At 34.3% G+C, this 13,397-nt stretch overlaps 1 protein-coding gene and 6 non-coding genes across 7 annotated transcripts; 4 read left to right on the forward strand and 3 right to left on the reverse strand.

Annotated features, from left to right (window-relative positions):
- Positions 1-2,328: 2,328 nt before the first annotated feature.
- K03C7.11 lies at positions 2,329-2,467 on the forward strand. The gene has a single exon (NR_070751.1). It is a non-coding gene; the product is annotated as an Unclassified non-coding RNA K03C7.11 (non-coding RNA).
- Positions 2,468-4,365: 1,898 nt separating this feature from the next.
- K03C7.4 lies at positions 4,366-4,502 on the forward strand. The gene has a single exon (NR_070752.1). It is a non-coding gene; the product is annotated as an Unclassified non-coding RNA K03C7.4 (non-coding RNA).
- A 1,354-nt stretch (positions 4,503-5,856) lies between these two features.
- K03C7.8 lies at positions 5,857-5,906 on the forward strand. Its single transcript, NR_070753.1, has one exon. It is a non-coding gene; the product is annotated as an Unclassified non-coding RNA K03C7.8 (non-coding RNA).
- K03C7.6 lies at positions 5,857-5,906 on the reverse strand. The gene has a single exon (NR_070754.1). It is a non-coding gene; the product is annotated as an Unclassified non-coding RNA K03C7.6 (non-coding RNA).
- Positions 5,907-7,802: 1,896 nt separating this feature from the next.
- On the forward strand, positions 7,803-7,951 carry K03C7.5. Its single transcript, NR_070755.1, has one exon. It is a non-coding gene; the product is annotated as an Unclassified non-coding RNA K03C7.5 (non-coding RNA).
- A 1,709-nt stretch (positions 7,952-9,660) lies between these two features.
- Positions 9,661-9,752, reverse strand: K03C7.12. Its single transcript, NR_070756.1, has one exon. It is a non-coding gene; the product is annotated as an Unclassified non-coding RNA K03C7.12 (non-coding RNA).
- Positions 9,753-10,942: 1,190 nt separating this feature from the next.
- Positions 10,943-12,522, reverse strand: ttr-48 (Transthyretin-like family protein). Its single transcript, NM_076265.4, has 5 exons — positions 12,430-12,522; positions 12,287-12,384; positions 12,170-12,242; positions 11,257-11,338; positions 10,943-11,207 (listed from the first exon to the last, which is right to left on the reverse strand). The coding sequence occupies exons 1-5, from the start codon at positions 12,519-12,521 to the stop codon at positions 11,058-11,060; spliced, it is 495 nt and encodes a 164-aa protein (NP_508666.1). The 5' UTR covers position 12,522; the 3' UTR covers positions 10,943-11,057.
- Positions 12,523-13,397: the final 875 nt, after the last annotated feature.

Here is a 13,397-nt window from a genome sequence, read left to right on the forward strand (position 1 = left end):
AGAGAGAAAAAATGAAATGCCAGGGGCGAATAAAAAAGCAAAACAGTTTTCGAACAAAAAACTGACCTGGCAATATCTATGTGTGAATTGAATATTAAATGAACATGAATGGGAAAAGGGCACGGTTGGGACTTGTTTGTTGTGTCAGAATAAAATAATAATAAAGCACTGTTTTTTTATGAATAGGAAATATATTGTGAGAAAGTGTGAGAGGGAAACATTGACAGCTCACAAGGTATTCAATAATATCAAATTGTTTTTTTGTTGAGTTTTTTTTAGTTGATCGAGTCTAAAAAAATCAATTGTGAAATCTGGGATCTAACACGAAACTACAGTAATCAGGCTTCTCAAAATTAAAAAAAAAAGAAAAGAAATATCACTATCACATATGAATTTTTGCTTTTCTACTGTTGCTTTTATATTGGATTAGTATTCCCTTTGGAATCTGCATCTGCTTAATCCTAGACAGATTAGGCCACGCATTCTCACGGTCTGTTCGTCTTAAAGTTCACCAGATTAGCGAACACCTTCACGTTGCTAATCAAAGATTTGAATGCTGAAAATATAGCTCTCTCAAATTCTTGTAATCAGAAAGTTTGATAACAAACAAGACTACACGTTTCTGTGGTGTAATACTACGTTTCTTGTCTCTTGCAAAATGACGGGGTCCCGAGGGCGGTCGTTCCATGCAGGCGAACAAAACGCCTAGCTGATAAAGACTGATGTTTTCTGACAGCTAAAACTATATGTTGCGAATCTGTTCTCGAATCTACTCGATTTCTCAAAAACAAGCAAGAAATAGCGGAGAGTATTACACAATCATCGCCGGAAATCCTACGAATGCTGAGTCGCCGGACCAATTGCAAAAAAAAAGATTCAGGAAAAAAGACAAAAACAAGTTGATAAAAGATATGTGATTTCTAAACGAATAGAGAGCAGAAAAAAAGTGTCTGCTCCGAGTTCTGCTCAAAACGAGCAGAGGTCAAATATGATGTTTCAGAAAATTGGAAAAAAACAGAAAATATAGAAAATACATAGAACTTAGAACCACCTGCTTAATAATAGTTTCCGTTTGTTATTGAGAAACCGGAGAACAGAAACCTACGTGAAACTGAGTCAAAGTAAACATGTTTTCAACCAGTTTGCTTTTGTTGTTAGCCTAAGATCAGGTTAAATGTTTCGATAACAAAACTCTGCGAGCCCTGCCTTTTTTTCAGTCGTTTGCCTCCTTTCATGCTTTGTGCTGCAAGCAAAGAAAAAAGATAGTTGGCCGCAAGTGGTTCGATTTTCGAAAACATTGCTTTCAAAGCAACAAACAAGTATCGAGTTTCAACAATGGTTATGTTGGCGGGGGGACCTGGTGAAACTCGTGGTTCTATGAGATGATAGTCAGGAAGTTAATTTTTGTCTGTTGGCCAAGTGAAGCTGCCAGAGTGAATAATTGTTTACAAAAAACACTTCGCTCTTACTGTAGTTTTGATCTGTGAGACCAACGATTTCGTTTTCTGCGGAATGTTTCTCAGAGCCATATGCTCACATGCTCAAAAACAAACAAAAAGTTTGAGAAAAATGTTCTAAATGGACAAAAGTATATTGCACAAACAGCAGGGTGAGAAAGACCACATATTAATTTTCAAAAAAAAAAACTCATTTAGATTATTGAAAACTTAATTTAGTTTGACATAACATTATAACAAAACACTCTAATAATTTTTAGATTTTTCAAAATTCTGAGCAAAAGTTTTGGTAAATTGGGAAATTGTTTTTTATTTAGACTTTTTGAGTTAGTTGTGTGATCACCCGCCAATTTGAAATTGTATAAAATTTCCTCAATTTCTCCATTTAAATTTGAAGTTATATGAAATTTTGAGCATTGCTTCAGTTTTGAAACCTAGAATGTTAACATCCAAACAATCGAAACGCAGTTTTTTGATTTTTATGGAAAAATTAGTTTTTACCACTGTTTGAGTTCTAAAAAAAACTGTTAAACTTTTGTAAAAAAGATATATGGACATTTTCCCACTGACGACATTTCAGCTTCCAAACTTTTATTGGTGTACTCATTTTGTTACTTTTATTTTTCTAATTGTGATGTTTTCAGTTAAATTTGAAATAACAGAAGTAACCCTTGCTATTCTCAATTCCAGTCATGCTTATTGGCGACAAAATGTCGTTTTCAGATAACGTTACAGTTTGTTTTGCGACACGATGCTTTCAAAAAGTTTCAACAAAGAGAGAGTTGCTTCTAGATGTAAATTGATAATTTGAAATGTCAAAAACCCCCCGCGTACGCGTTTCTTCACAAAAAGGAAGCAAAGAGTGAAAATAATGATGATCACGTGAGAAAACAAGTGGTCTTTTTTCAAGCGTTGACGGGACGTTTGTGAGAAAAAAAAAACCGTCAATCGCTCGGTCATACCATCAGGTTGTTAAACTTTTCGAAACAAACAACAAAAATAACAAGGGGTTTTTCGCGTTGGGAACTGGTTTCGAAACATAAAATGAGGTTGAACATCGGGCAATCGAACGAGAAGACAAAAAATTGCAGATTCGTTGTGTTGTTTTGTCATCGTTGGCGGTAAGGGTAACAAGAATTCGACACACGGACGCAAAAAAAAATAATGTAAAGTGTAAGGGGACCAGACATCTCAGTGGGAGAAAAAAACTTTAATAAAAAGATAAAGTGAGTCAGCGATTTTTTGGATTTTTGATCAGAAATAATATTGATAAAATAATATCACTCTCACTTTCTCACGACTTGATTTGATTTCCGCCAGACTTTTTTGTTCTAAAAATCTACTTCTTGTCATAGATACTGTCAATTTTTCTTTTTTTTTCTACAACAACTGTATAGATAACACAAATTCCTATTGCATCTTATATCTTCTCTCAGAGAGCGGAAATAATACAGTACGTTTACATAGTTTACAAAATACAAATTCAATAAATCATACGTATCGCGAAAAAAAGTAGTCGCCGGTGTTAATGCAAGATCATATTAAAAATCGATGACATTCGGTTTAAGAACGTCATGTTTCAATGTTGTGTTAGACGAGTGAAGGTGTTCAAAAGTGTAAGAAAAAAGAGAAATGAAAACAAGCTTGATTTGTTTTGTCCAGTCAACCTGAACGAACAATGAAGCAAAATTGGAATGGTCGGTTGTCATGACTAAGAAGGACAAGTGACAGAATTGCAAAAGCACACACACAATGGATCATGAAAACTTTTGAATATTTACAATATTCACAAACAACGGGGGCGTATTATGAGAACCATATTGATTCGGAAATCATGTCTATTATGTGTGCGTGTTTTTTGCTGGTTTTTGTGTGTTTGAATGGAACAAAAGTTATATTAAACATTGATGTTGTTTTCATATAGTACCAATATTTTGACTGAGTGTATTTTTTTATGCTACAACAACAAAAAAAATGTGAGGAATGCTTTACGCTTAGGTAAGAACCAAGCAAAATCCGTACTTCATTTAATTTTCATAGAGAAGTTAAAGACAATTCAATTCAACTTCAAAGTGAGGGCATATATTACAAAATTACCAAAAAAAAAATGCACTGAGACTTTTTTTTGAATTACAAGATTAAAATCGCCTTTTTCGAGCACTGTGAACTGAGGATCTAGGAAATAGGTACAGCATCCCTGGTGGTGCTCTCACTAGGTGTTTTAGCAGGTAGACTGTAATGACTTTTTCAATGCTATTTTTGATTGTAAAAATAACGAAAACCGTTTTATCTTGTGTCCGGTTCGTGTTGGAATTTTTAACGTTATTATTGAAGTAGACAAGAAAATTGGTAAACTTTCATTCTGCAAATATTTTTGCCAGCGCCCCTAGTTTTGAAATTTTCAGCTTAAAATATAATTATGGTCAACTACGATATCAATAACTTATAATTGGCATATTTTTCTACAGTATCAAGAAGGCTACTACACAGATTAGATGCCGTGTTATGTTGTGAGCTTTTCAAAACATTTCTAAAATTTGTTATCTCAAGTGTTTCAATCTTCGGTTGTCTTTTGAGCAAACATGACTGATCTTGCTCTTCCGTGATCTACCATAACTTTTGGTCAAATTTTGTAATTACCGCCCTGGCTCAAAAATCGGTAAACCAATACTTTGAGTATGTTGTGGCGCAATGTGTATTGTTTGCCAAGGGCAAAAGTTAAACATTTGTGCGTGGCCGTCAAAGTTGAAGCGCTCTTACGTGGATTGACGGTGGCAACACTTATGCGCCTGGAGTGTTATTCAATAGACCATTGACAAAAAATGCTCCAAAAAAAACTCGCGCATCGATAACGTGAAAAGGTTGCTTGGTGCTGAGAAAAGTAGATAGAGAACTCTCCCCAGACGAATACCGGAAAAGAAACAAACATCGCACAATTGGCAGAAATACGTCAGAAAGCCAAGGACAAACACGTTGTTGCGGCGGCTACAGAAAACAAATAATATGGTGCAGCAGCAACAGATCGGAGCAACAAAAAACTTGATCGCGGCGGTGCTATGAGCGTGGAAGTGTTACGCAACACAGGCACGCAACGTTGAATTTACGCTTTTCGGCTGTTCTCCAAGGGATCGTAACCTTGTACAGTCATACAGGTACAAAAAAAACAAAGAAAAATCCAGAGAAAAATTACTTTACATAGATTCAGATTGGCATTGGAAAGGAAATCGCAACAGGTGAAGGTAAAAAATCGCTTTGCAAAGAGAGGGCCGGAAATGGAAATTGTATGTTTGTGGGGCTAAAACATGTCTTTCTAGGGGGTAAAAACATATTCCGAAAATGATCGAAAGGCGTTGTAGGTGATTGGGCCAGAAAAAGAAAAATCTGACTTCTAACATAATATCAAGATGTATACATTTAATGTAAATTTACGTTTAGTTTTATTAATAATTATCTAAAAGTGTAGAAAAAGTTTCGTAATCATCTACTATAACTGTAAAAACATTTATAGAATTTTAAAAACTTTTTACGCCTTTTTCAGTTTTGCGAACAATTTCAAATAGCTGATTCGGTTTAGAAAAGCGGAGAAAATCCATTTAATTTAGTCGGAAAACTCCTACAAAGTGAGCATGGCTTAATCAGCCAGTTGAACTTTTTTTGCAAAATTAAAAAAAAAACATTAAAAAAATTTAGAAAGATTTTATAAGGTTTTTTACAGTTGAAATCGGTCATTATGGCATAGTTCATAGCAAGAAGCAAAATCACCACGCATTTAAGCATTGATAATTTTTTAATATCTATTTTATATAAAAAAGAAACGAAAAATGTTCGGAAAGCTGTTCAAATCAATTAAATGTTAAATAATAATATGATATTACTCATCAAAAATTACTTTATTTACAGAGGTCCTAATTGAAGTGTAACATCAAAAACAACCTGCATGATTAAATGGGCCATGATAATAACACAGCGGGAAAAGAGCAAAATATGCTGTTCAAAAACTAAATTATAGGAAAATATTATTTGTGTTGTATGCTATAAAAGCAAGAGGAACGACTGATAACTATTGAGGAAACTAGTATTTAGTTAAAGAAAAAAATTGTTTGTCTTGAATGAATCACAATGTGGGCCGAGCTTATAAAAGCTTATTAAGAAAAAAAATTGAGAATAGAATAATTGATATTTTTAATATAAAGATAAGGAAAAATTATACAAATGGAAAAAAAAGATCGAAGGACACAAACATATGTCCTCGCAGAAAAGAGCTCCTGATGAATTATGAGTTAGGTCTGCGACACGACCTCTCCTTTGTTTATAGTTTCTTTTTTTTTTTGAAATAGATAGTTACGCAAAATTCAGCGGGCATACCCTTCAAAACATTGAATGTCGGCAGCAATGAGAAGAAAACTGTTTATTTTGGCATAAACGTGTTTAGCATCGCAACCTTGACGATAGAATACGAAAAGAGGTACGCATGCAAAAAAAAAACATACACACATACATACACAACTACCACACAAGGGTGAGTCAGGTGTTCGGACGCTAACACAGTATTCGGAGAAGGAAAATCTTAAACGTGGGTGTAAAGTTTAACAAACATATAATGAAGAAATCGACAAGTATAGGTATAGACGCATGAGCGTGAAACCACTCTTTGCGAGGCGGCGAACGGCTTCATATGCTTCAATTCACTTAAAACTTGAACCCCGAATTACAGTAATTACGCGACGATGCGAGAAAGTAAAACAACATAGTTCACTTTTCATATATTATATATATGTTACATTATTGCATATGGCTAACGAAAATAAGGAACATATGTTGGAAAGATTGTTGAGAGCGAGGACGTGAATTCGGACAATACAGCTGTGTAATTGCAACTATTGCTTACTGTAGCAGGGAAAGACTCATGTCAGCCTCAAAAATGTGTGACACAACGTGGTTTTAAAATCGAAAATCGACTATTCATGCCATAAAATGCGAAGGGAATTGGCGCTTTATAGTTCAAGAATTCACATTTGCACTGTGTTCTGATCCGTATTTTACTAGATTCAACAAGGAAGCGTGGAAAGAAGGAAGTAGGTAGAGAAGAAAAATTATTTTATGATTTTAAAAGCCTCAAATTAGCCCAAAGATAAAATATTTCATTTTGAGAGCTATTGAAAAATCGGAAAAAGACGCCGAATTCAGCTAGAAACCTTCAACAATAAACAACTAAAACGTGCCAAAACAAGATCTTTGCATTATTTTTTTTCAGTGGCTCAAAGAGCGGCCAAAAATTTGGCTCTGAGCAAAATTTAAATAATTTTCTTTGAAAAATAACTTTTTTTTTCTAAATTCTCACGAAATTTGGGTTTTGAGAAATTTGAAGTTTTATAAAAATTGAATACAGCCTGAATACAGTGGTTAAAGAATTCAATGATTACAAATTATCCCTGTGGTTTCAAAATGACGAAATATCATAATATAACTCTTCAAAAAAGTCGAGAATGTTTCATATTCGAATCAAAAAGCCAAAAAAAACTAAGTTTGCACCTTTAACCTGAAGAACTGTGACATTCCTTCAATGTTAGAATATGACTATTTTAAAAATACATAAGTAGAACATAAATAGAAAAGAAATGATTTTTTATGGAACTACAACTTTGAACGAACAGAGGGGGGACACATATTTTTTTTGAATTTTTAAAAATCAATATTTAAAAAAATTACCAAAATTTTTTGTTATGGTGTTTGTTCAATTAAGAACCATTGCAATACAAAACATACTTCTCCTTTTCAAGCAACCCCTATGATACTTAGGTAGAGACAAACAATGATTAAACAGCAATAACATACAATTTCTGTAAATAAATACAATATCTCGGAACAGTTAATTCGTTCATCGCTGAGACATGAGCTATTGGAAATGATTAGCTGTGGAAATAATTGTCATAGCCAGACCCAAAAAAAAAACGAACGATCTTCTAATGACGGATCCGTAAGTAAGCTAAGTGTGTGGATTATCTAGAAAAAGTGCGCAGGCATGTAGGGCGCTTGTTATTAGTTCGTGGTTGCTTTCAATCGGAAGATGAGGTGAAGAAAGGGAGGGGGGGGGGGGGGGGATTGAAACATGGATACACTTTTGAGGGTGAGTGCAAGACACTGTAGACATACGGCCTTTCAAAGAAAACGAAAGAGAATCCGTGAATTCGATGAGCGAAAGTTTCGGATCATCAAACTGTGGAAAACGAGGAGTGTCACAACAGTCGACCAAACACAACATCGTTGCTTTGGATGACATTTTCGAGAGAGGGAGAGAGTAGTTGGTAGAAGCGGGAGAACTACAACCACATCTTCAACATCGTTTTTACATAGTTCGACGAAAGGTGAAAGTGCATTCTGGTAAGGATTGAGGGATATAGTACAAGCCGCTCGATGCACCTCCTTCGCGCTGGCGTCTCACACAGCGGTTTAGACCGGTTTCGCGTGAGTGTGTGTGTGTGTGTGTGTGTGTTTCCATTCCGAATTTCAACACTTTTTATTCATCAAATAGGGAAAGCGACAAAGAAGACGTGAGGGATGGCGCGAAGGAGGAGATGATTTCAATCGAAACGGTATCTTATATCTGTCTACCGAGTGCGTGTTGCCTATGTGTGTTTTGATGTTTTGACAATCCAATAAGGAAAATCATACAAGGGCATCTATCACGCATTTTCACTTTTTGTCGGAGAAAGTGTCTACGTTACAGACCGAACTGCGGCGGGGTTTTTGCCTAATTACAAAATAAACTTAAAATTGATTAAAAGTGCAACAGTTTGGAAATCTGGATTTTCGCAAAAGCTAATTTCTTAACAGTTTGATCTCTGGTTGAGAACATCATGATATAAAATGTAATTATGAAAATTTAATTCGTTAATATTTGTAAAGTCGGTTGAGGCATTTTCAGTAAAAAATAAGAAGATGTGATAATTAAGGCAGTGATTTTTAGCAATTCGACAAGCCCCGAAATTGCCTGTTTTGAACTATTGCAATTGTATCGAAAAAAAATCGAAAAGATTCAAAAGATAAAAATGACATATCAAAAATTTTGTATCAAAATTTTTTGAGATCAATATTTGCCAAATTGCCAAAAACTTTGAAACTCGGCAATTCCCGAAAATGCCAATTACCGGCAATTTTAACTACTTAAAGTTACTGTTTTTAATTTTGGAAATTGAATTTGGTGATTGGACACCAATTCTGTTGCTGAAAATCCCAAAAACTGTTTGCAATTTGTATGTATTCAAGCACTTAGATGAAAACTTGAACACATAAAAAGAAAACTGAACTTTGAAATGTCTACTTTTTCATTTCGTGATGATTCTCAATTGAAAGTCTATATGTTCTTAGAATTCCCTGCACGCACGCAGTGTAACTTCTCTAATGACGACGACGACCAATAAAAAGAAGAAGACGCAAAAAGGAAATGTTGAGATGAGTGTATTTTGTGTGTTTCAACATAATTGCGACGTTCACAAATTGAATGCGGAAGCGAAACAATTTACCGTTCCAAGCGTCTGTGGCAGGGGTGAAAAAGCCTTTTTAAGTATCGACAGACATGTTTTCATCTCATCAGAAATCGAGACACCTAGCGGGTCGTTGTTGTTTTTTTTTGTCGCTTTCTCAATGGCTTGATCTTGCAGACAGAAGAAGACGATGTGGCAAAACATACATTACACACCTTACAGTTTCATACATTCCAATCCCTTTCTCTGCAAAAGAATGAGAGACGGTTGTGAGATACGATAATAATATTGAACATTGGAAATGGTATGGTTGTTTTTTGATTTCAAAGTTTGGACATAAATGAAATGAAAATAAGTATGGCGTGACAATTTGATGGATGCGACAGAAGAAGTCAATGTTGTTTTTTTTTCGTCTCTCTCTCGCATCTTGAAACAAAAATCGTTTGTTTCCCATACACCTATCCGTTTACATTTTTCATCTAGCAGCACGGGTCCTTCTTCAACCTCCCGTTTCAAAGAGAACATTTGCAATGACGCCGATGAATGGTAAAACAATAACAACACCAACTGACGGTAGGGGTTGCTGGCATTGCGCCAGAGAAACCACCGCTCTTCTCAAATTGTCAGCAACAATGTTGAGTCAGTTGTGTGCTTCGAGATAAATTCAGATCATTGACTTTTGTTTTTAGTCACTCAGAGTTTTGCGAGCAACAATTCAGCAGCTGTTGATGGGAGTGGGAGGACTGGACCACAGAATTCCAAAGAAATCACAAAGTGTTTGTTCCAATTTCAAAAACAATGACACATTTTTTTTTCTAGTTGGAACATTGCAAATAGAACTAGAATGAGATGATTTGAGGGTCTAGTTACATTTTGAAGGGGGTTTGAACTGAGAAATGAAACATTTAAATTTTTCAAACTCTTTAAATTTGTAAAAAAAAATAGACGTTCTTCAATATTTTTAGCTTCGGTAATACCCAAATTTTCCAAAATTTCGAGCATTGCTGCAGGTTTAAACACTTATAATTCCGATAAAAATGAATACAATTTAAGAATAATATAAAGTTTGTAAACATTTTTTTTGGCGAACTTCCGAAATTATTATAAGTAAGAACTGAGTTTTCCCTCATTTTTTACTTCATATAAAAATTCCAATTTTTTATTGAAATATTAAAAAATATATGCGTGGCTCAAAAGAGAGCATTTTAAAAGTATAATTGGTTTTTTAAAGCAAAGCCAGCAAGTTGCCACAGCTTCGCAAAGTACAAAAAATTCGATTTATCTTTTGAGAAGCGTTCAGAGTGGGAAATTTAAAGAAATTAGAACATTTTGCTTCACAATCTTGTGAAGGAGTTGTAAATTGGCGTTTTTTCTAGATATGTCAGTTAGTTTTCAATATCCTTATAAACCTCGCAGCATAGGGACACACTTCGACTAGCAAAAAATTGATCATTGAGCTCGCGTGTGCTTTCTAAGCCACTATGCGTGCATCACAAACTAACTGTATTGCATAAATTTTTCAGTGTACAAAAAATAATAATTTTTTGGACAGTATGAAAGTTTCAGTTATTTATCTAAAAAAATGGCTCAACCCCATTTTGAAAATTCATTATGTATCATAAAAATTCCATACAGAGAAAATTCGGCAAAACATTGAAACTTACTGGAAATTGTTGTCGAAAACGGCGGAACACAGAACACAACAATACTGAAAAGTTTTACTGTCCATATTGTCAGTTTTCAAAAACCGCCCTCTTTCGGTTCGTGCAATAACAGCTCTCATAAAATGAACAGTTTCAAGGCTTGTCCTCCGGTGAACAAAGATCAAATGAGAAAAGTTTCGTGAGATTCTTCTCTTTCTCACCTGGGTGGTTTTATTTTTCTCAACACCACGTCCTTTTCCTCCATATTTTCTGATCTGATATGCGTGATGTATCCGTTTTCCAAAACAGAACAACAGCCAGTGCCAAACAACAAAAACAAAATGAGTGCGAGCGCTTTGAAATGAGAAGAGAAATTTTACTGATTGCATTCATGGGGAACAACTTCTAAATAAAATTCAAAATATTTGATGTGAAATATAATGAAGAAAAAAATTGTGAAAGAAAAGTTAAATTTAATCGGTGAATTTGAACTTCAAATCATGGGTCTCTTGTGGAAACTCCAACTCCAAATTGAGAATTCCAAAGTCATACACCTTTCTTGCTTTGATTCCGAGTGTTACGTAATCTTCTGGAAGACGGACACCAATTCGTTTGTAGCCGTACTATAAAAATAATTGATTTTTGTTTCGTAAGTGCTGGTCTTTGACTTACATTGGATGTTTGCTTATTGTCCATTCCGCAGTTGTGATGAATTGTGACATATGGCTGGATATCGGTTTTGGTACGTGGGAATCTGAAAGTTAAACTTATAAAAACAAAATTTTAATCTTAATTCCAGGTTTTAAAACAAGGCAATTGCTATCAGCTATTTCTGAAATGTTGCAGTTGAACTTAGCACTATTTTCGAGGTCCCGAAAATTGCTGAAAATCTTTGGTTTCCTTAAATCTCTCCAATTTTGATGAGAATCACAATTTCTATATTTTGTGTAGAGATTTGAAGTATCGAGGAGCTTCCCGAATGTTTTTCTAAACCCAAAAACCTCTTAACTTTTGATAAGATTCTAAGGACCCCAAAAAATGAGTAAGAATATATTCATTCAGTGAAATAAAAGTTTGTAATTGTTAGAATTGTTCGTCTGAATTGCTTTTTCTATATAAGATACTAAAACCAGTCGATGTAATGGTGAAAAATAGCGAGTGTGAAAACGATTAAACATTATTGTTCTGGAGCTAAAAAATGTTTTTTAATAACTTCGGAAAATTATTTATTTCGAGTCAAAAAGTTGTAAAACCTCAGTTTACGCTTATTTAGAAAAAATATTCCAAAACTTTTGAAAAACTTCATTTAGATATTCGGTCAGTTTTTGGTCATATGAATGCGTTTCCATTATTTTTCATTGACCGTGCTCCACCTTTCAGAACTTGTATTTTCAAACTGTTCTCCAATTTATGCCACTACAACAATGTGTAAAACTTCCTTCTCATAATGTTTTCAGCACAAGATAATTCTGACATACTTCACTTCATTTCGAATGCACGCACTATTGGCACTATTGATAAGCAAGACATGAATAGAAAACTTTTGACTTTTTAAATAACCTTTTCTCAGCAAAAAATAACAAACCTCGCGGTACCTCCTTCAACTTGGAACATTCCCGTAATGTATGTGTTCTTTACGTCGAGTAGCTCGGCGAGATCTGACATGATTATGGTCTTGCTCAAAACTTGATACCTTACTTACCATCTGCTGCATTTGGTTGAAATGTTCTGAAAAGTCGGATCTTGGCTCCTTCGAAAGGCTTCTTTCCACAATACAGTTGTCCTTTGACTGCCATGGTTCTAAAAATATAAATTGATTTTTACAAAATTGAAAATTAAATTTACCTGTTGGCAATGTTAGTTGGGACATCAAGATCCGCTCCAGCAGAAACGTATGAAATTGGTAAAAGAAGAGCGGCGATAAATATGAAAATCATGCTGAAATGTGATAATTAAACGTATTTCTCAGCGATTCATGAATCAATAGAAAGGATATTGAAGAAGATACCGGAAAACAAAATGCTCAGTGAACACCTGACCTCTCAATAGAGATGCACGTAGACACCAATTGATATTGATCAAAATGTTCGACGCTTCCCAAAACACTTGGGAAGAATCAAAATGAAACGGTCGCAGTGTACAGTTTCATTATCAAGTTTCTAAACCGTTTTGATAGACCAAACACTGGTCAACACTATTCTAGCTTATCACTCTTATCGCGAAGCTATTGACAATAAGGACACTTTGGCTCTTCATTCAAAAGAAAAATAAACAATTTATATTGATTATATGATCAGTTGATGATTATTCAACATATGGTTCAACACAAATAAGAACAAATACATCTATTGACGTGATTTGGAGTTTTAAAGGTGGTGTAGTCGAATTTCTTTTATTTGTTTATTATATTTAAAATTGTCTGAAAACACCGAATTTCATAATGAAACTTCTTGAAAACTATTAAAAATAGTTATTACAGCTCAAAAAATAGCCTAAAATTAGAATAATTTGAAATTTGACCGACTTGTCAATGTCGCAGAGTTATACCCAAAATGTTGTAACCAAAATTGGACGACAAAAATTAGTTTCTAGACGCTGCGACATTTTTAAAAAACCATGGTGCCAGCTATGATGCAAAAATGACCAAATGTCATAGCCAACCTATTCAAACAATTTTTTGATAGGCGACTTCCAAAAAAAAAACAACATTTATACAACATACAACACTTTTAATTATTTTTAAAACAAATTTTTACAAAACCATACCACACCTAACTTGTGGTGACTCCACTTAAATTTTGATGAAAATTCAC

The sequence above is a fragment of the Caenorhabditis elegans genome, chromosome X (genome assembly GCF_000002985.6).
Source record: "Caenorhabditis elegans chromosome X".
Taxonomy (NCBI): domain Eukaryota; kingdom Metazoa; phylum Nematoda; class Chromadorea; order Rhabditida; family Rhabditidae; genus Caenorhabditis; species Caenorhabditis elegans.

Coding starts and splice junctions, on each gene's coding strand:
- ttr-48 (NM_076265.4), bottom strand. CDS start 12,521: ATGATTTTCATATTTATCGCCGCTCTTCTTTTACCAATTTCATACGTT. Junction 11,339..12,169: donor GTTGAAGGAGGTACCGCGAG/GTTTGTTATTTT, acceptor TTTAACTTTCAG/ATTCCCACGTACCAAAACCG. Junction 11,208..11,256: donor ACAATAAGCAAACATCCAAT/GTAAGTCAAAGA, acceptor TTATTTTTATAG/TACGGCTACAAACGAATTGG.